At 41.3% G+C, this 23,683-nt stretch overlaps 1 protein-coding gene across 1 annotated transcript in view; it reads left to right on the top strand.

Annotated features, from left to right (window-relative positions):
• The first annotated feature begins 19,093 nt into the window (after nt 1-19,093).
• The window catches only part of LOC121635438 (pseudouridine 5'-phosphatase), a 38,044-nt gene continuing 33,454 nt past the window's right edge, over nt 19,094-23,683 (top strand). Inside the window, exons 1-3 of the mRNA XM_041978576.1 lie at nt 19,094-19,372; nt 20,034-20,065; nt 23,453-23,639. Of these exons, the coding sequence (XP_041834510.1) occupies nt 19,303-19,372; nt 20,034-20,065; nt 23,453-23,639 (289 nt within the window). The 5' untranslated portion in view covers nt 19,094-19,302. The remainder of the gene's footprint in view (nt 19,373-20,033; nt 20,066-23,452; nt 23,640-23,683) is intronic.

The following is a 23,683-nucleotide window of genomic DNA, read 5'->3' as shown; positions in this document are numbered from 1 at the left end:
TCTCCACCTGCTTTCTAGAACATGACAATGAGTTCACTGGACTCCAACGTCCTCCACAGTCACCAGATCTCAGTCCAGTAGAGCAGCTTTGGGATGTGGTGAAACGGGAGATCCTCATCATGGATGCAGCCGACAAACCTGCAGTGTAATGCTGTCATGTCGATATGGAGCAAAACCTTGACTTGATAGGCAAAGATATGCAAAATACAATATAGGAAATATAGCATTAAAATAAATTACCTCTGAGTTCTCACTTGTTTTTTGGCAGTAAACTGCTAAACAAAAGATATATATTGATTTTGACCACCCTCCCCTGTGAAAGTGCATGAAATAGTTTGGTCCTATCTTAGCACATCAGTTCCCCTGTTAGCAGCGGTTTGCAAGAACTGGAGCCGTTTGTGAACCTATCAGTCACTAAAGGAAAGAGATAATGGAGAAATGAGAGACAAAAGAAACAGTGTCAATATGTGGCCCAGTTTTTCTCCTGAAAAGATGTGGTGCCTTTATAGTTTGTGGTTGAAATGAACCTGTTGTTCAGTGAAATAAGATAGCTTTCTACAGACTACTGCTAACCTGCCTTGAGGTTGGAGGCATCGCATTTTTGATGATGCTGGGTACTCCTGTGCATCTATTGTTTAAACTGAAAATGATGGTGACGTAATTCGTTATTTTGTTAATGAAACCAGGACCCTTCGTCTTTTGTAACGAGCCCATTGTGTGTCTGTAGGTAACCCAGTGGCCGAGCAGTTAAGCCAGAACGCTCACAGGGCTGAGAATTTACATTCATACACAACCATACCCCAGAGAGTTAACCAACATTCAGTGAGTACTACTACATGTTTAGCAAGATATTTATGTTGAATTAATTGTCCTTGTCCTTCCCCCTTTATCATATAAAAAGAGATAAGAGCAGCGGCCTCGTCTCTTCAGAACCTTTCCTCTCCTATCCCAGTGAAGAAGGTGAGCAACTGTCTCTTTCAGAGTGTTAGATATGTATATTGAGATTGAATTACCGACATTAAAGGACATCTATAGATCTTTATTATTCCAATGATAGACAATTTATTTAAGCAGCTTGAAGCAGCTGCACCAAAACCGTATTTCTGTGTAATGTTTTTAAGCAATGTCATTGTCATTCATGGAGCCCCAAATTCCTGGCAACACCCCTGAACACCAGCTTTAGACACCCCTAGTGTGTGTGAAATTGATCTGTACACCTGTCATAGGAAGGACATTGTAAATAAAGACGAAACAAGAGTTTTATAAATGATTGCAAAGTAGATGCATCTAAGAACGGGTATTTTTGGAAATCAATTGAATGCTTGTCAACGAATTTGATTCATGCAAAGAAAACTCTTCTCTGCTCATTCTAACTATACAATTCATGAATACACATTCTCCTTATTGATCCATTTACAATGTCTTCAGTATTTATGCTCTGGCTGTCCATGATTAATGATAATCGGACTCCGTCAGCTCGGCTCCTTACAGTCGATGAACTTTTGGATTCTTACTCTTGAAACCCCATAACATCGACATCAAGTGGCCGATCTGCTCAGTGAATTAATTCACTTTGATGTGGTGGACGGGAATCAATAAGTGCATTCTGTGTTATTAAAGCTGGAGCTGATAAATCTGCTCTTCTTATATTGTGACGGACAGCTCAGGATCATCATCCTTTTAAAGCAGACTGTCACCGGCACAGATGATACAGTCATTTGTAATTCTCCTCCAGTTCATGCTTTGATTACTAACCATGACACTTCGACATGAGGGAGTGCCCTAAAGCAATCAACACACAAACACACACGCTGGCTCAGACACACAGACTGCTATTTACATCGGGATGATAAGCTCGTTAGCTCTGTGGCTGATCGGTATCGCCCTCAGCTGCAATTCCCCAGCCAACCATTTGTCCTGGCTGAGATATCAGCAATCACCATTTTAAATGAGGAAAGGTGATATGAAATGCAAATTCAGCAACTTCGATCAATACTTTTCACCTGGGGGAATAGAGTAAAGCAGTACCCACTACACACTGCTGTCCTTGAGCACTTAGTGAAAGACATGATGTTTCTCTGCAAAACACAAACTGTCAGAAGCTGTGACTGAACCAAGCGCTTCATCTTCTGCCAACAACTGCAACACATTTGTAGGAAATACAGGTGCAAATTAGCTTGTTAGCTGTAACACTGCACCCTCATTGATATGTACTGTCCCCTTCAAATAAACTAATAAATAAAATGAAATAAATAACAAATGAAAATCATTCCTTTCACAACTTGTTTGATTGTCTGAGTCAATGTCTCTGAGAATTTCCTCTGCTTAGTTTGCTGGTGGTTCCAAGAAACAAACAACAAAATGTGATCATGGTAACTTGTTCAAAATGTTTTCATTAAAAAGGTTTGAAGGATTTTTGTTGTAACAGTTGCAGCACAGAAAACTTCTCAGACTGCAGGTTAACTGGTGGTTCCTAGAGGACCTGAAAGTAAAACGGGAGACACAGCTATCAGCTATCAGACCCTCTTTGAAGAACCAGCTCCCAGTTTGGCTTCAGGAGCAGACACCCTCACTACCTTTAAAATCAGGCTTCAAACTTTCCTTTCTGATAAATCTAGTAGGTCCGGCTTGATGATCCTGACCAATTCCTTTAGTTCTGCTGCTATGGACCATTCTCACGCTTCGTCACTGATCACATGACGGCGATGTTCTTGGGTGACAAAATGATAAATAAAGCAGGCGTACTGCTACGGGGCTCAGGCCAACAGCCAGCTTTTCGTGTTAAATAAATAATGGTACTTTCGTGTTGTGCTTTTGGATGTTCCAAATAAAATCCCAAGACTGGGATTTTATTTTTCCAGACTGCCTGCTCGCCCTGAACGACGGTAAATGTGTTGCTGCCGTCAATCCAGATAACCGGAAACTGTCACAGAGCTCTCAGCTCACTTTGTTGGTGGTAAGTTTATCAAAAATTTTGTTTCGTACACTTTCCAAGTCTACTTATGGTGGGCTGCTCTAATTTTGATATGTTTATTTATGAAAAATTAAGACAGTGCGTTACTAAAATGCAGCAAACTGCAGGGGTTTAATGTTATTGCGCCCCTGGACCAGACACTTCAGGTTAGTCTTATTAATGGACATGTAATTGAGGCTAACTTAGTCCTCCCCTGGGTAAAAGACATCCCGTTGTCCTCAGCCTATGTCACATCCATCTTTTTTGTTTGTCTGCACTCCTGAGAAAAGGAAGCAAAAAGATGATCTGGAAAAGTTTTAAAGACGACAGCAAGCAAAAAAGAGAAGAGAACAAATTACATTGAAGTTTTTAAAATGATCTTGTTCATCCGTTTAACTCTTGAACAGATATTCTGTTTATTCAACAAGAAACACAGAAACGTTGTTCATGTGTAACGAGGAGGACAGTCAGATAATAAGTTTATATGTAAGTCATGTTTTATGTGACTCAGCAAATGAACAAAACATTCTCCAGTTTCTGCCAGTGGAAATGCGACTGTGGTGAAACTGGTTGGATATTCCACTAATCCAACCTCCACCGCAGATCACCACGGTGACGGCAGTTTTCAGTGTTAATGAAGAGTTGGACACGGATTTTCCTTTGCGGTCTCAATAAACCAAACAGTCTTTAAATAGCAATGTTTTCTCACAGTAATCGTTAGTAACGTTAACTCCTATAAATATCACCAGAACATTCCTAATTTTTACTTCGTGTTAACTTTATCTGCATCTGCTGGTTTCTACTCGGTTTTAACATGAAAAACTTTGTTTGGGGCACTTTCCCCAGCTGAAGGTCTGATTCGCATCCTTCCATGACATGTTTATAAGCCTCTAATCTGACTTGTATGCTTTTAATTCTTCCCCTGTGAAGTGCGACTGTCCATTGATCAGGTAGTAAATGCTAAGGTAAGGTAAATCGTGTAGCAATATCTCCGTCAGTTGGATGTTTTGGAGTTTTTTTTTTTTTTTTTTTAACCAGGAATTTGGAAAATCATACAGATTTTAAGCAGCAACAAGTTCATGTTTTTTTCAAAATATCTTTGTCTGGCCACATAAGAGCTGAACTGGTTTGGAAAGTGTTCACTCCGCTAGCACCATCTCTGATAGGAAACAGTTAATAGTCGCTTTAGCGGAGGGGGTCCCAGCTAGCTTTTTGCCACCCAACACAAACGAACAGTGTGACGTCAATGAGAATGGTCCATAGGCTGAGGCTGTTGTCCCATGATGCACTGGGCTCTTCTCTAATCACTTTACTCTCTTTCTTTCTCAGCAGGTAATCCTGGCTTAGTTATGATGCTTGTTGACCTCTCTTTCTTCTTCACTCCGAACTGGGCCCTGGTTCTGGTTCTGCTGGAGGTTTTCCTTCCTGTGAAAAGGGAGTTTTTCCATTTCACTGTTGCCTTGTACAGCTCAGCATGTTCAAAGTAATTTCAGTCTCATTTCTTCCTCATTCAGATACTCGCTTTGAACATTGAGTTGCCATCATGTGGAAAAAAAAAATAAAAATGGTACGACTAAAGTTCAGCATCATATAATATGAGAGAAAACTCTGATTAAATCAGTACTGATATATTACATTTCATCTGTCCTGTTCAGCTCTCTCTGCTCTCTCGGGTGTTCAAGTTTCAACGTTCAAAGTCAACTTAGAGTTCTGATTTCACAATTTATTGTACAAAATAGGCTACAGTCAGTCAGTGAGGTTTAGGAGGCAGGCAGAGACCCGCCATTTCTAAGAAGTGGAAATAACCAGGAGAAAAACTATTACCACATGATTCAGGAACAGTTTCAGAGGAAGAAAAAACACACAAAGAGACAGTTATTTGCAGAGTGCAAGGAGACGAGAACAGAACAGCTAATATCAAGAAAATAGGTGCAAAGACATTTTGGCAGTATGTTATCTGAACACAGGAGGGGAAAATGCAGACAGGAAGTAAAAGTTAGTCAAAAAAACTTATATTTTTGTGTCTGTACTAGTTTTTGTTATATAGCAAAGGGTCATGTCGTGTTTTGTAGGCTTTAATTTCTGTTTGAAATTAAGACTAGAGGAGAATAGGAAAATATTGCAGGTTATTTTGGCCCATTTTTAATGTGGCACCACCCACACATTTAGCTGTTGTGCTCATTCCTCAGAAGCATGTTTCTTACGAGATATAACTTGTTGTAAAGGTGACTAATCAGGCTTCCCAATAATATGTAATGCAACATAAAATGGTCATATTAAAGGGTAGAAATGATTGACCAAGCACGAATTCCTTTACATTTTGTACTTTTAAAATATTAATTCATAGTCATACATTGGCTATATGCATAAGATTATGAAACTGTGGCCAAAAGATAACGAGTTTGGTCCTTTATGGCTATCTCACAATTATAGGGTAGATAATTTTGATTTATTTAAATTTTATTTTAACCTTGGGATGAATTACTATGATGTCACTGAGATTAATGGGTTAATCTAATCTGGAGTCGGGACACCAGGTACACCATTCAACATTCAACTCTGCTGCTTTATTGCTCCCCAAAAACCACAAAGATGGGGATAGTCTTGAAAACTCCAAAAACAAAGAACAAAATAGTCTATTACAATAATATCCTGCCATGTCTTGTAATGAATCACAGTGTCCTTAATTTGGGTGTTTAGGGTTTGAAACAAAGACATTATGTGGGCATTGGGAAAGTTCCTGGCACATCAGCCCTTTAAAGCCTAACTCAAGAAATAGTGGACAAAAAATGTCTAATTCTTTGAATCTGAAGTTTGTATTTGTCCCTTTAAGAAAATATAAATAATTTAAAAAAATTATGATGATGATGAAAATAATAATAATAACAATAATTTGTAAAATGTACAGTATACCATGTGATGACAAAATAGATCTATTTACCTACCTATCCACCCACCACCCTGTGCTCACAGGGATTAGCTGAAAGGTGTGTGCTTGGGAAAGTTTTGGATAGATTACTCGGATAGATAGGCACTTGAAGAGGAAGCCTTGTAAACAGTTTCTGCAGATTCTTGTTGTGACATAAATGACAACTGGAACTTTTTGGATTTATTTCTCACAAATCTATCTAAACTTAGTACACGGAGTGAGAAAATATGTGATTGATGGATTATTTCTTTGTTGTAACAATGCTTCTTGGCAAAAAATCTCATACTGTTAGAAAGCTTGTTTATTTCCCTTTTCCTTTTAGATGGTGCAACATTAGTAAGGTAGTGGAATTTGTGGTATGAGCCACAGCGAAGCATGTGGGTTGTGGCCATGAAAAACTTTTCTGAAATCTTCGGAGATAGATAGATAGATAGATAGATAGATAGATAGATAGATAGATAGATAGACAGATAGATAGATAGATAGATAGATAGATAGATAGATAGATAGATAGATAGACAGATAGATAGATAACAGCCACAAAGGACTAAAGTGCTGTACAGAAGATTAAAAGCACAAAGATTAAAATCAAATAAATAAGACAAGTTAAAATATAAAAACAGAAGCAAAATGTCAAAGTCTCGAGTGTGAAAAAGCCAAGGAAAACGTGAGTTATTTTAAGAAACTTACAATCAGGAAAGGAGGAGGCCTGTCTGATATGTAGAGGCAGATTGTTCCACAATCTGGAACCAGCAACAGCAAAGACCCGATCTCCTCGGGTCTTACGCTTTGTTCTCAGCACCATCAAGAGCAGCTGATCAGTTGATCTTAAACAGGGTGATGGTGCATAAGGGTGAAGGAGCTCAGTGACGTAGGGTGGTGGAAGACCATGGAAAGATTTAAAAATAAAATTATTTTAAACTGGATTCTAAAATAAACAGGCAGCCAATGGAGCGACTCTAAAACTCGAGAAATGTGTTCATGTTTAAATGTGCCAGTTAAGACACCCAGCAGCTTTTTGCACCATTTAAAGGCAAGCAATAGAAGACCAAATAACTCCCAAATACAATCCATTACAGTAGTCCAGCCATGTGGTTATAAAGGCATGGATAATGGTCTCAAAATGCTGCTTTGGAATAATTGGTTTCACTGTGGCTAGCTGCCTTAAGTGAAAAAAGCTTGCTTTTACGACTGCCTTAACTGACTGTCAAGCTTAAAATCAGAATCAATTTTAAGATCCAGGTTTTTGATGACTGGCTTGTTGTGCTGGGCCAAATAAACCAGATCTACAGGGGATGATCAAGTTCTACCACCAAAAATCATAACCTCAGTCTTGTCTTCATTGAAATTTAAAAAGTTATAGGCCATCCACGCCTTTATGTCATGGAGACATTGAAGCAGTGGTCTGACAAAGCAACGGTTGTTCTTTTTTAGGGGCATATAAATCTGACTATCATCTGCATAACAGTGAAATTAAATACTGTGTTTCCTGAGTATGGAACCTAGTAGAAGCAGCTATACAGAAAAGAGTAGAGGGCTTAAAACTGAACTTTGCGGGACCCCATACAAGAAAACAGCAGAGGGGGACACAGCATCGCCAAGGCTGACAAAATGTCCTATCAGCAATGTAAGACCAAAACCATTGTAGAGCTGTGCCTCTAATGCCCACCCAATACTCATGACAATCTATAACATTTCATGACCCACAGTGTCAAAAGCTGCAGATAAATAAAGAAAAATAACACAGTCCCCAGGGTCAGAAGCTAATAAAACATCATTAAAAACTCTCAGAAGAGCTGATTCTGTACTATGTAGAGATTTAAAACCTGACTGAAAAATCTCTAGAATATTGTGCTCCTTTAGAAAGTCCAGTACCTGGTCTTTTCTAGCACTTTTAGAGAAAGGGCAGTTTGGAATGGGCCTGTAATTTGTACACACTGATGGATCTAGATCAATCAAGTTTTTTTTACCAGTGGTTGAACTACCACATGTTTCAATTTCCTGGGGCTGTACCAGAAGCCAGACTGCTATTGATGACAGTAAGATCAGATGGTCCTACAGTTGGAAAGACCTCTGGTCTGTCACTAACAACTTGTCCCTCAACACCAAGAAGACCAAGGGGGTGGTCATTGATTTCAGATGGAACAAAGCTCTGCATCAGCAGAGACTGCATGGAGAGATCCCTTCCCTTAAGTTCCTATAACCATATATATCTAAGAGCCTTCTGGACAGAGAACATTGCAACACTGGTGCAGTGGATCCATTTCCTGGGGATCCTTGGGAAAAGCAAACATGAGGAGAAGTTGCTTATGTCTTTCTATCTAGAGCGTACTCTCACACTCCATCACTGTGTGGTTTGCTGGCTGCGCAGCGAGAGAAGGTTATCAAAGTAGAGGAAAAATCTATTGGTTGCCCTCTGCCCTGTTTGCTCATCATTGCAAGCTCCAGATGCCTCTCTAGAAATGGCAAGATCATTAATAACCACCTCCGACCAGCTCACCACCTATTCAGCCTGCTGCCCACCAACAGAAGGTACAGAAGCATACGAAGCAGAAGAAATAGACTAAGAGCTCTCATCTTAACACATGACAATAGTACCTCAGTGACATAAATTATTACCTTCAGTGCAATATTAATTGTAAACGTGTATATTGTATGTCTGGTTTTATTATTACTGTTCTAGTTTTAACCCCTTGTACTTTTTAGAGATGCTCTTATAGAGGTTGCCAAATTAATTTTGTTGTATAGATGCCTGTAGAATGATTTATTCCATTCTATTTTATTCTATTTAATACATTGGGTTGCATTAGTGCCTATGGCGTGGGCAGCTTCTACATCTGGAGCATCATGGAAGCAGAAATCCAGCAACCAAGGTCCAGGACTGTAGAGCAGCTAGAATCCTGTATCAGGCCAGAATCTGACAACATTCCTCTCCTAAAACTCAGCAACTGGTCTCCCCACTTCCCAGACGTTTTCAGACAGTTGTTAAAAGTAAAGGGGATGTCTGAGCCTGTCTGAGCCCTGACCCTGAGGGTTTGATGACTGCTGTTAAATCCAACCACTATAGAGAGAGCTCAAGAGCAAAATGGAATAAATAAATAAAATACTTCTGCTACTTTAACTCAAAGAAAAGAAGTCATGCTATCTGAAATCAGTACATGAGCAATATAGTCTGCATTGTTTATAGAAGAGTCCTGCAACGATATTGTGAAGTAAATCTGTGATAAATTACATAACTTGCTATGAACGTTGATCATCATGCAGAATTTTTCCTGTTCGTTCTGCAGAAAGGAAACAGGTTAAGAAATTGTCTAACTGATGACATGTGTGATGATACTATTAAGCTATATATGGTTGTGATGAGAATAAACGTCACCAAAATTAGTCAGAAGTACACAGTTTTAAGTTCCACACTCTTATCTAGTGCTGCTTTAATTATACAGCTAAGACATTAGGTATTGAGAGAACTGCACAATCTGCATACAATACACTGTAGCACTAATTTAATTGACTATTAACATCTTTTGATGTCCTATTGCAGTTTAATTAGTCAAGCTAAATGCTTTGCTGCAGAGCCGACAGAGGATCTGATGTAAAGAACGAGCAAAGTCATGCACAGGATGAATCCTGTCTTTTTTTCTTTTTACTGGCAGCAAAATCCTTGGTATGATGTACTAATTAAATAAAAAATGGAAACAATAAAAAAAAATCTACCCCAGAAATATGTTTAAGCACAGGCATTTTGAATTTGAGTTTTTATATTATGTCCTTTAGATCAGTGGTTCTCAAACTGGGGGTCCCAGGGTATTTTCTAAGACATGCAGGTCAGTGGGTCCAGAGGACCTGGATAGAGACACACTGCATTAATACATAAATCTAGTTATTAAAAATCTGAAATTTTGCATTAACCCTGTTGCGAAAGCAAAATTTTGAAACCTTTTATAGCTTTGAAGAATCCACAAAACACTTTGTTTATGAAGATTCTGATAGTTTATTCATCAAATTGTAAACTATGCAGATATAAAAGGTGCAAATATGAAAACAAAAAATCAACAGTGCTTTGACTTGCTCGGTTTTGTTTTATAAAAAATACTTTAATGGTACTTTCTGTTCATGTGATAGGCTGCACAGCTATGGTTACTGTCATCACTGCAGAGATGTCACAGTCTTACATCAGGATAATAAGAACCAGGTCAGCGTGTACAGGAACAAAATGCAGATGTAAAAACTATTAACTGTGTTTGTTGTGTGAGAAATAATATCCCTGTGTGCTGTCAATGATGTGAGAGAGATACGATTCTTTAGATGGCATGAGAAAGCACTCTAACTTTATCGATCAGCTTAATAAAAAGCAGAAAGACAATTTATTTGGCTTGAGACTCATTCATCAAGGCTTTATTTGGTGATGTAATTTCCTCCACACTTGTGGCATCAGAAGTGGGATCACCGTCAACAGAGCCACTGAGCAACACCTGAGAAAGAGAAATGATGTGGTGCTCTGGCCCCTGAGCCTCGGTCAAGCTCGAGTCAAAGGAGCCAGGAAGCCACTTCCATGCAGGTTCACCGCCTGCAGGGTGGAAATTCAAGGCTGGAACAGTGCGAGCTGGGAGGCAGACAAGGGTGGGACAAGCTAGCTCCTGAGGTGAGGAGACCCTAAAACCCAAACCATGCCAGAGAGACTACGCTGCTTCTGAACATCATTGACTCCTCCACATGCTGCCTTTGGAGACACATACAGAAACACAATGCTGGATGTTCTTTGGCCAAATATAGAGCAGCAGTATTTCCTGCTTCTTATCACAGACTGTTCTGGTCAAATTTGACCTGTTTTGACACCACTAAAAATACACCAAATATCTTTCTTTTTGTCTGGAATTTCATGACTTTTCCTAAAGTGACACAAAAGACAAAAGTATTTTGTGTCACTTTATGAAAAGTCATGAAAGAGGTCAAACGATGCCGTGACACAGACACAATATCTGCACCTGCAAACACCTGCAATGTAATGAAATAAACTACAAATGAATTAATCTGAGTTGGGAGGATGGTGGTAGGGGACTTTAAATATTATAAAGGTACATACATCATGGCAGCAAGACATAAAGTGCAACAGTCCTTTTGTCTGGTCTTCCAAGAGAAGGAGGTTGGTAGTGATTTGGAGGTGGATGTGTCAGCGTAAGGAGACAACATGGAAGAAAAAAAATAGTAAAAAGTGTTATTTGTTACATTCATATATGTCAGTCTCCAAAAGTCTCCAATACTACCAGAAAACTGCACACACCGTGTTGGTGTGAGTGTGCCCCCTTGAGGTGAGGCAGAGTACTGCCTGCCTCACCTGCTGGCTTTTCTCTGCACTTTATTGTACGATAAACAGGAATATTTCTCTCATAAATACTTTAAAGACATTACATATACTGTAGAGAATCATGGTGTGACAAATATTTCTATAAAGTTTATATTGGCGATATGCTGAGGAACAGAAACGGGTGCGTGTCATGCAACCCAGTTTTTATTGGATTGCGCAGTTAGAGTTGAGGCACAGCTCCATCGTGCTTCCATCGGGGTTTCTGCCCTGTATTTGATAAGGAAATACTCAAATTAATTGAATTTTACTTAACAAACTGTCAAACACGTGTTAGAGTCGTACTGAAAATGCATTTTTAATACAGATCAGTGGAAAATATTAATATTTTTTTAATGTTTTTTTTTATGTTATCATGACAGGTGAGGCACTGCCTCACTGCCTCTCCTGACCCCATGTCACTGCCCTTTCCTATCAAAATATTGTCAAATAAAGGCCACTAGAGCCAAAAGAAAATCCTTAAATTAAAATAGAAATACAAACGGTGTGAAGCACCTAGCATGACACCTACAGAAGCTGTAACCTGAAAGGCTAAAATTTCTTTGAGTTTTGCATGAAAGTGAAAGTAAAGTGTTTTGTACCATGTGCAAAAGTGCAAAACGAAACACTGGAAAGCACTGCTAGGCAACGACTGAAACTCCGTCCATCTTTGTAACGTGCCTGGCATTTACTCTTCCTCGGGCTATAGCTGTACTGGCAACTATCAACTTTTTCTTTTAGAAATTTTTTGTTTCAAAATTTAATTTCTGAGATTTCCTGAAAATTTTATCAAAATCCATTCATGACATCATGAGTTATGTTGCTAACAGACAAGCAGACAGACCAACACCGCTGAATACATGACCTCCATCTTGGTGGAGATAATAAAGGTAGAATACCATGACTAATATTAATATTTATATATTGATAAATTTCAGGTGCTTTTGCTATAGAAATAAAGAAAAAATAAATAAAAACCACCTCAGCTTTTGTTGCAACCTTTATGAGAACTGAATGAATGAATGTGTGCAGCAGTCCTTCTGCAGAGACCTGTGAAAACTTCTCGTGTTTCTGGCTGTGATTTTTTACCACTCCACTATTTATATCTACAGACACACACCTTCAGTCAGACAGCAAAGTGTCGCTCCAGGCTAGCTTCATAGCAGTCTCCTGCTACTTCTTCCAGACTGTCATCTCTGTGTTGTTGTGTTGATTTGTGGGATTGCAGGCATCATCAGGCTTATCCTCTTTTCCTCTGTGGTTTCTTCTGCACTCCTAATCTTATTGTGTGAGAGAGAATTTTTTTTCTTTTTTTAGTCTTATCATAGCTGGAGAGACACAAACAAACACAAATTTTTCATCAGCTTTGTTTTCTCTATACAGACACATGGTTTCTGAGCTGATGGAGGGTCTGGTCAACACCTTAAACTTTGTCACGAATGAATTTTCAGACGGAAAAATCAGACTGAAACGGTTAATGTCATCAAGCAGATGATTCAAAATCTCTGTTTATGGTTGATGAAACCAGATTAAAGGTGCATATTATGAAGAAATAAATAACAGAAACAGTTTTTGTATTTAGGGATAAAAAGCTTAAAATCTTTTGGGGGGAATAAACTGAACAAGTCCAAAGACTTTCTGCATTTTACAGTGTCCCTATTTGCAGAGAAACAATCAGTTATGATACACACCTGTGAGAGGAGCATAATAAAACAAAGATTAGCTTCACATTTGTAAACATAACTATGATCAAACCAAGCAACTGTCTCATAAAAAGTACAAGAAAAACAATAAAAAGAAAAAGAACAGATGAGATGAAAATCTAAAAAAATAAATTTTCCTAAAAAAAAAAAGCTGTTTTAAATAAACTCATGGTCCTAAAACTATTAGTAACCAAGCTCCATGCCCCTCTAAAGAAAAAATAGAGAGAAAATTAATTTTTGTTTTTAATCTTAAGTCCTTATGTGGACCTTTAACAAAAAGAGTATATTTCCGTTTTTTTACCACATCAACGTTATTGTAGTGTTAAAAGTATCCACCAGGGGCAGAAGACAAGCATCAGATTGTGTTCAACTGGATTTTGAGTAATGTTTTCACCATAAAGTGATGCAAAAGGTCTTAGAAACTAAATCTATTAAATATTATACATACAGCAATGAAAGGTTAAATAGCTTGTAGTTCCAGCTTTTCCCAGAAAGAGAACTTTATTCTCAGACTGCAGGTTTATTTGGGATCAGGTTTATAGAAATGCTAACGTCAGCCACTCATTATCTCCTGCACATCTCAGTTAAAAAGATGAGACAAACTGCGTATCAAAAGGAGGAGGATTTAACAGAAGGAAGGATTCAGGTAAGACAACCAGAATCAAGTAGCTAAAAGCCACCAACTTCAAGACAAGTTCCTCATTACGCATTCAGGGTTTGACCCCAAGTACAGCAGAGATAAAAGATCCAGTCTAAACAACTGATTATGGTTAACCAACCGTCATCGTAGTGGCTGAAAAACACAGAAGAATGTTGTAGTGATAGAAAAAGCAATTTCAAGTACATCAAGTTTCAGGAACATGAGAAGCCCTGCAGTCTTCCTCCAATCTCACCTCATTGAAGAGATTTTAACTTAGAATGTTTCTCTGTTTTTCTGCATCCACTGATAATGATGTGCATTGCTACCCTGGAGTATCTTTCAGCCAAGTGTTTAAAAAATGAGGGAAACATTCACCTACCTCATATCATCACTAGCTGTAAATCTCCAAGCCCTTGTTTGGAGAGGTGTGTGTTTCCTGCATTATGTGTGTTGGCCTTGCTGTTATTTTCCAGCTATTTCCTACTCTTACAACGTACATCAACATTGCTGTCTTTTAGTGCATCGCTTTAAGAGCTTGGGGATCTGAGCCTCTGGCTGGCACATTGAACTGTTGCTCTTCACCTTTTTCCTCTCACACATTACTCCAGCAATGGTGTGATTTGGCTTAACTGTAAAGTTAAATAGTCAGGAAATAAAAAGGCTTTCAGTTTTTGCCTACAAACAGCCCAAAAAGTTTCCATAAATCCTTCCATTTTTATACCCACTCAGTCCAATTCAAGGTTGTAGGGGTCAGAGCAGAAAAAGAAGAAAATTAATGAACAGTGATGTATGTGGGCTCTGGGCTCTCCCACTATCCTCCTCACCCCTCCTCTCCTTCCTCCCTAGGCATGTGGTGGGTGGGTGCCTTCTGGGGTTGGTGGCGTCTTACTGGCTGCCGTCGCTGTGTGGCCCGGTTATGGGGGACAACTGCTTCTGGCCTGTCTTACCCTGGGGGGCCTCCCAGGGTACGGGGGTGTCTAGAGATTAAGCAGCTCACTTTCTAGAGGGAAGTTTGCTTCTCTCTGGACTTACATTTCCGGACCCCTTTCCTTCCCCACTCTTTCTCTCACACACACACACGCAGGGATTTAGGTGGCATGCACATCATGCAGGGGTAGAGTAGAGGGTGACATCTGAGTGGCCTCCTTGGCTGCACCCTGTGGTGACTCACCTCTAAGTTTTAGTTACACTTAGACATCATGACACAAGAACACAACACAAACAGCTTTTGGGGGGCGTGCCATGTTGTGCATGGTGGGAGGGGCTGTTCGGGTGGTCTTGCTCCCAGCATGGCATGGTTACTGCCCTTCAGTTTTAATCGCAAACAACACACAAACAGTCATAAGTGGGGAAGGTGAGGGAAATGGGGTCCTCTCACATCCCTGTTTCCTGGGCGCCACGGGGGGCGGGCAGGGGGAGTGGTTGCCCCAGGGGCTTGGATCCAGGCTGGATCTGCTGATAGGGCGGCTGCTGGCCCTGGGGGGTGCCCAATTTATGGAATCTGGGTGGGGTGTGGTGGGAGGGTGGCGGGTGGTGGTGGTGAGGGCTGGATTTGGGGCTTGCCATCCTCTGGTCTGCTAGGGATGTTTCCCATAGGGCGTTGGTGGGTGGGTTAAGTTTGATGTGGGTGTGTGAAAAGGGAGCATTTGTGGGTATAGAGTGGGGGAGGCTGTGAGTGAGGGGTTATGGGGTGGGGGAGGGTGGGGTGGGAGGAGTGGAAGATGGTGCCCTGGTTCCTGAGGTATGCGGCTGGAACACTGGAGTGGATGCTTGTCCAAGCTGTGTGGAAAGTCTGAGGGGGCCTGGTCCTTGCAGGCCCTCTGCCTTGGGGGGCCCACGGGGCCTGTGCCCCGTGATCGTAGGGGACTCTGGCTGGGGCCTTCCTCTGCCACCGTCTGGGTGGGTTCAGGGTAGTCTTCGTGGTGGGGTGGCTTGGGTTCGTGCACCAGGATTGTCGCTGATCGCCCGGGTACCTGGGCCGCCCTAGTCTGCCTCTAGCCTCCGTAGAGACGTGGTCATATTTGCACGATCACGTTCATCTCTGCTCATTCCTCATTCCTCATCCTCTGCATGCTGACACAGTCACCGAGTTGTCCATTGGGTTTATTTACAAGCTATTTTTGTTTAGGGTGGTTTTTTTTTTTTTATGTGTGTTTCTTTGGTACTTTAGTTGTTGTTGTGATACATCTTGTAGTTGTTGTCTTGGTTGGGAGCTCATAATGACTGTCAACTTGGTTTACCTGTAAAAGCTGTAGGAAATTCTCTGTTGTGTTTCTGTACAGGTGTAGCAGTTGGTCATCTGTTGGTTATCGGTTGGATTGAAGGTCGTTGCTTCAATCTACTGTATTTTTTTCTCCTCTTTTTTTTCCCACTTTCCTTTTTATTTCTCTCCATTACTGTCCTTTTTTTCTATCCCCTCCGGTCAGGTCCAGCAAGATTACATAAATTCCATAATACCAAATTAATAAGATTAAACAATATAATTTCAAACACATAAAGAAATAAAAAAATAGATTATCAAGAGGAGCCTTATACCCATAAAGCTCCTCTTGGCAAAGTAAATTTGTTTGGCACAACACAGCAACCAGACCATCATTCTGTTGCTTAGATGCTGAACAGGACAAGTTTTAAAAAAAAAGAAAAAAAAGACAAAAATTAGTTTAAATGGAAGCAATTTAGCTTTTACATAACTATCTCATCTTGTCATTGTTCTCCCATGTTTCCTTTCTCTGTGCTCTTCTTTTGTACTTTTTAAAGTCCTACAAATGTAGCACTTTGTTTTGAATAACACAGGGACACATGCATCGATCTGTCCTGGGATAGGTGGGCAGTAGCCTGTTTTCTTCGGTCTTTAATTATTTATCTTTATTTATTTGAAAGGGACATATTGTACATTAATGAATGTAAGTAAAAAACACAAAATGTTAAGGTGCACAGAGTTAGCATGGCAACATCACTTGTTTCTTGGCAGGTCTCAGATGACTACAACAATACATATATAACAAAGTACAGACAAAAAGTAAAGTGCAAACTGGTCGTAGCAAATATTGTATAAAGTGCATAATTTAAAGTGCAACATGTAGTAGTTAAATTGCATGAGGCTGGAGTGCAGCTTTAAAAATACAAGATAAAACACACTTGCTTACCATTCACTCACACAAAGAGAGTGCGGTACATGTGTACATACATACATGTATGCATTACTCTCTCACCTCCATCACATCTGCATGGTCCAGCCTTTTATCATGATATTAGGTCCACCTGTTAAACTTTTGGTAACACTTACAGCTACTCAGCCAATCACATGGCAGCAGCTCAACACATTTAGTCATGTAGTCATGGTCAAACTGAGCATCAGGATGGGGAAGAAAGGGGATTTAAGTGACTTTGAACATGGCATGGTGGTAAATAAGCACTGGTTCCAAACAAGGTATGCAGAATAGTGTCTCTGATCATTGACTGGTCTTTTAAAATAGTGACGGAAAAATCTGAAGACCATCTGTGATTTTGACACATTGCAATTCACACCCCTGACCACTGACCCCTGGTAGCAAGTAAGCATATTAATTAGCTTTTATCTCTCTTGCTGCATGACCTCGTTTATTTCACTAGTTGGAAAAATGACCACTCCTTCTGCACCAGTGGTTCAGCTGGTGCAGAAGGAGCACATACTGCAGGATTTCCTCCTGCTGAAGTGAATGCTTCCGGGATCAGTAAACCCCTCATTCTGAAAGTCTTGCACTTGGAGAAATTGTTTCTGATTTCAAATCTCCGGCTGAAGTGGCGCTTGTAATTCCTGTCTCCAGTGTGGCAGCAGAACACGGATTCAACCTCCAGAACATCATCAAAACAGCCGTGAAAAGTCATCTGTCCGAGGCAAAATGCCAGAACCTCATGAGAGCAGGCTCTGCAGCCATCCCACTTGAAAGTGACGGGTAAATATAGATAATAACAGGATTTTTATGACCCTGTCAGTCAAAATGACAGACAATGAAAATCTAGTGCAACCTCTGCACGTCCAGCCATCAAGCAAATGGGCTACAGCAGCAGAAGACCACACCAGGTGCCTCCTGTCAGCTTAACACAGGAAACCGAGGCTACAATTCACACACACACTCACCAACTCTGGTCAATAGAAGATAGAGAAAATGTTGCTGGTCTGATGAGTCTCCATTTCAGCTGCCTTATGTGCCTTGGATTCATCCTAACGTGCCTAAGCCTTGTCAGGCTGCTGGTAGTGTAATGGTGTGGGGGATATTTTCTTGGTCCATTTTGGACCCCTTTGCACCAACGTGGCCTGGTTTAACCAGCACAGCCTACCTGAGTATTGTTGCTGACCATGTCCATCCCTTTATGACCACCGTGTAGCATCTTCTGATGCTACTTCCAGCAGGATAATGCACCATGTCACAAAGCTCAGATCATCTCCACCTGCTTTCTAGAACATGACATTGAGTTCACTGGACTCCAACGGCCTCCACAGTCACCAGATCTCCATCCAACAGAGCAGCTTTGTCATGCGGTGGAACGGGAGATTCTCATCATGGATGCAGCCGACAAACCTGCAGCAACTGTGTGATGCTGTCATGTCAGTTTGGAGCAAAACCTCTGAGGATGGTTTCTAACACCTTGTTGAATCTCTGACACCAAGAATTAAGGAAGTTCTGAAGGTTTAAAGGGTTCAATCTGGTACTAGCAAGGTGGTCCTAACAAAGTGGCAGGTGAAGGTACATGAAAAGTACTCTTAATTTTTGACTTATTTAAAATCTGACCACCACATTCCACAGTGACAATGCAAGAAAATCTTGCTTATGAAATTACAATTTGGCTTTACATCTGAAATCAATTTTCCATCTTTTATGTGTATACACAATGCAGTAACACATAAAATACACTAGACAGAAAGGAACACTGAGTTAACATTTGTGCAGATCACAATACCTGTATTTATTTACAGTTTTATAACAACAAAACATGCAGTAAACAATCAGAAAAAATGAAAATAAATGAAAATAAAATGCAATTAATTATTACATAAATAAATAACAGCCAATAAATAATGATACATATCAAATAAATACAAATATAAAACACATTAATAAATAAGAGTATGAAAATATATAATAAATATAATAAATTTAGCTTGATGAAATTAACTAAAACAAACAAAGGCTGGAAAGGGGTTGTTGTAAGTTTGCAACAACAGGCGTGATAGGATTAAACCAAAGTTGACATTACTCTCAATCAACACAGAAAAACAAAGCAAACAAGTCAAGGAGCAAAAATTTATTTATTTATTTATTTATTTAGCTGAAAACACTTTTCTGTTTTAGTGTTTATTTTGTTTAATGTCTAATAATGCAATAATAATTTATGGATATATGTACGTGAAATATTAATGTGAAAAATAAGCTTGTTGATACACAAGGTGAAACGTTTCATAACATTTTATAAAAGATAATCTAGACTGAGATTTATAATCATGGACTTCATTTCCCACAAGCCATTGCACCCGGTCGACTGAAAATGATCCCGGAAGTAATTGAAGCAAACTTACACCAACACTTTTATTGGTTTATCAACTTGGCTCCCCAGGTTATTGAGTCACCTTACGTAATGTTTAAAGTTGCGCGTGATTATAATGTGTTTATGGCTTCATTGACGTTTCTGTGTTAGTTTTTATTTGTCCTCCTATCGAATTTTCAAGGCGGAAATTAAACAAGTCCGGAGTGCACCATGCCCGCTTCAAGCAGCAGCTACAAACCTGTGAGCCATGTCATTTTTGACATGGACGGATTATTGCTGGGTATGTTTAAAGCTGTGGTTCATATGGCGGTGTTTGTTTCATATTAGTTTGAACTGGAGCTTCCTATGGAAGGAAACTCATTCATTCCGCTCTCAAGCGTGCAGAGTTAACACAACAAACTTCGTTAGAAAAATAGCTGTCTAGGACTTAAAATACCCATATAGCGCAGCTTATTAAACATGTTTGTTCATTTTCTTATGTATTGTGATATACTGGTATATTCGGCTTATATGTAAATTATCAACCAGCCCTAAAAATAGGAAATATTAATGTTTAATGTTGCCTAACATAACTGAAAGGTAACTCCAGTAGAGTTTGTTTTAACATTGTCCCAATCTTTAAAAGGCAATAATTCACGGATCTTTAAACTACTTTTAACAATATACGTTAGCCGAATTTAAGAATAACATCTATTCACAATTCTGTAATAGTATAATTATATCTAATGATCATATTATTACAGCTTAACCTGGTGGCTGTAAAATATGCATTTTTTTTTATTATGTTTGGTTAGGTAGACGTAGCTGCTGTAAGTACTGCCAGGTTGGTGTTGGCTGGATTAATCTCGGTGATATGTTTCCTAGTTAGTTCAGCTTTTATATTCACAAGTGGAGATGTCTAAATGAAGATTGATTGATTAAAATTGTCATCTTCATTTTAGACACAGAGCGACTTTACACAGTGTCCTTCCAGGCATATATTGGCGCTGTCGAAGTCGGCCGCCGTCGCGACTGCTCCTACCACTTTTCTTTGTTTTTGTTTCTAAAGTAATTTCTACTTCATGGAACCGACTAACTGATATCATGGAGTGCATTTGGTACAATAGAGATACTCTTATTTCCATTGGTGTACAATGTACTCACAATTCGTCGTTTTTAACCCCGGATCCGAGTTGGCCGAAGGAGATCCTGAGGGAGAACAAAGGACGGGACCTGAAATGGAGACCCCGGGGGAAACGAGCCGGCGTCAGGAACAGGCTGAGAGCTCGTGCACACCGCACACCGCTGCCCAGTATTCTGCTCGCCAACGTCCAGTCTCTGGAAAATAAGCTCGATGACCTCAGGGCCAGGGTAAAGTTCCAGAGAGACATTCGGGACTGCAATCTCCTCTGCTTCACCGAGACATGGCTGAACCCAGCGGTGCCGGACCACGCCATCCAGCCGGCCGAGTTCTTCTCGGTTCACCGCATGGACAGAACACAGGACTCGGGAAAGTCAAGGGGAGGCGGCGTGTGTTTAATGGTGAACAGTAGCTGGTGCAACAGCGCGAGCATTGTTCCTCTCACTCGCTCCTGCACACCCAACCTGGAACTACTAACCATCAAATGTCGTCCTTTTTATCTACCTCGGGAGTTTACATCGGTCATAGTCAGCGCCGTTTATACTCCACCTCAGGCGAACACGGACACTGCTTTATGCGAGCTGCATGAAGCACTCACACAGCACCAGACACAACACCGAGACGCTGCGCTTATTGTGGCGGGGGATTTTAACAGTGCCAACCTCAAACGCGCAGCGCCAAACTTTTATCAGCACATCAGCTGCCCCACCAGGGGTGAAAGGACACTGGACCACTGTTACACTACAGTACGGGACAGTTATAAGGCTCAATCTCGCCCTCCGTTTGGGAAATCCGACCACGCCGCCATCTTCCTCATGCCAAAATATAAACAAAGGCTCAAGCAGGAAGTTCCGGCTCGGAGGGAGGTGTCACGCTGGACGGACCAATCGGAGGCCGCTCTGCAGGACGCTCTAGATGACGCAGACTGGGACATGTTCCGGCGCAGCTCCGATGACGTCAACATGTTTACGGAAGCGGTTGTGGGATTTGTAGGAAAACTGGTGGACGACACGGTTAAGAAGACCACCATCAGAACTTTTCCGAATCAGAAGCCGTGGGTGGATAAATCCGTCCGCGATGCTTTGAGATCCCGGTCCGCGGCGTATAACACGGGGCTCGCCAGGGGAAACATGGACGAGTACAAAACCGCGTCCTACAGCGTGCGCAGAGTGGTGAAGGAGGCGAAACAGCGCTACGCACAGAAACTAGAGTCACAGCTCCAACAGAGTGGCTCTAGGAGTCTGTGGCAGGGACTGAGAAACATGACGGACTATAAAGCACCATCTTCCAGATCGGTGGGTGGAGACGCTTCTCTGGCAGACGAGCTGAACACCTTTTATGCTCGCTTCGAGGCTGCAGCTCGCAGCGCTAACAGCGTTAGCAGCGCTAACGTCGCCAAGGGCAGCACACCTCGGGAGCTCCCCGGAGAAGCTAACTCACTCACCATCTCAGAGCACGATGTGAGAAAGGCATTCAGGAGAGTGAACACGAGAAAAGCAGCAGGACCAGATGGCATCACAGGTCGAGTCCTGAAGACCTGCGCCGACCAGCTTGCTCCTGTGTTTACTGAGATCTTCAACCTCTCCCTGGATCAGTCTGTCATCCCGACGTGCTTCAAACAGTCCGTCATTGTTCCAGTCCCGAAGAAACCTCAGCCTGCCTGCCACAACGACTACCGCCCAGTTGCGCTCACCTCGGTAGTGATGAAGTGCTTCGAAAGGCTCGTCAGAGACTTCATCACTTCTTCCCTGCCGGCCACCCTGGACCCTCTACAGTTTGCGTACCGTCGAAACCGATCTACAGCGGACGCCATCGTACACCTCCATCACACAGCACTCAACCATCTGGACAACGGAAAGGGGAATTATGTGAAAATGCTGTTTGTTGACTACAGTTCAGCGTTCAACACCATAATCCCCTCCACACTCACGACTAAGATGGAGATCCTAGGCCTCAGCCCATTCCTGTGTCGCTGGATCTCCAACTTCCTAACAGACAGATCACAGGTAGTACGGTTGGGCAGCCATGTCTCAACCTCTATCACCGTCAGCACTGGAGCCCCCCAGGGCTGTGTTCTGAGCCCCCTGCTGTACTCCTTATACACTTACGACTGTGTAGCCACTTCCAGCTCAACCAACATCATTAAGTTTGCAGACGACACTGTGGTGTTGGGCCTGATCTCTAACAACGACGAGACGGCATACCTAGAGGAGGTTAGAAACCTGGAATTATGGTGCCAGGTCAACAACCTCCTCCTCAACGTCAGCAAGACTAAGGAGCTGATAGTGGACTTCAGTACTAAGCAGGAGAGGAATTACCAGCCCCTGAACATCAACGGGACCCCAGTGGAGAGAGTGGACAGTTTCCGGTACTTAGGTGTTCACATCACGCAGGATCTGACATGGTCCTGTCATGTTAACACCGTGGTGAAGAAGGCCCGACAGCGTCTCTTTCATCTCAGACGCCTGAAGGACTTTAAACTGCCCTCAAGGGTGCTAAGGACTTTCTACACCTGCACCATTGAGAGCACCCTGGCGGGAAATATCACAGCCTGGTTCGGGAACAGCACCAAACAGGACAGGCGAGCTCTCCAGAGGGTGGTACGATCAGCAGAGCGTACCATCCGTATGGAGCTTCCTGACCTAGACACTGTATACAGCAAGCGGTGCTGGACCAGAGCCAGGAAGATAGTGAAAGACCTCAGCCATCCCAACAATGGACTCTTCTCTCTGTTGCGGTCAGGGAAACGTTTCCGTTCCTTGAAAGTAAGCACTGAGCGAATGAGGAGGAGCTTCTTCCCTCAGGCCGTTCGGGCCCTGAACCAGAACGCCAGTACCTGGACACTGTAGACTCCATACACACAACATCTACCTCGGCTGACTGTTGCACACGACACGTTGGCATTTTTTACAGACATTGTCACTTTTCCTCTGCACACAGACACTTTCGGACTCTCAAGCCTTGCACATTTATACTCTATATTTGACATGTTTTACATTCTCTACGTTGCAGATATGTTTATATATGGGTTACATTTTTCTTTACATTTCATATACATTATATATTTTTATATATTTTATTTTATTTTATTTATTTTTTTATTTTTTTGGAATCCTATATTTTTGCTATATGCATATTTATTTTATTTGGACAGTCGTACTAAGCATTTCACTGCATTTTGTACTGTGTATAATTTGTGCGTGACGAATAAAATTTGAATTTGAATTTGAATTTGAATTTGAAATCTGTGACCGCTTTGGAAAGCTGTACACATGGGATGTGAAGTCATCTGTGATGGGTAAAAAGGCTCTGGATGCTGCCCAGATAATCCGGGATGTTCTAGAGCTTCCTATGACGGCTGAGGAGCTGCTCGCTGAAAGCATGCAGATACAGGAGAAGATATTTCCTTCTGCCAAACTCATGCCAGGTGAGCTTCACAGGATTATCCTTACAGGACATATTTTAGATAAA

The sequence above is a fragment of the Melanotaenia boesemani genome, chromosome 24 (genome assembly GCF_017639745.1).
Source record: "Melanotaenia boesemani isolate fMelBoe1 chromosome 24, fMelBoe1.pri, whole genome shotgun sequence".
NCBI lineage: Eukaryota > Metazoa > Chordata > Actinopteri > Atheriniformes > Melanotaeniidae > Melanotaenia > Melanotaenia boesemani.
Note: the sequence above shows the minus strand (reverse complement) of the source record. Positions and strands in the feature narration are given on the sequence as shown.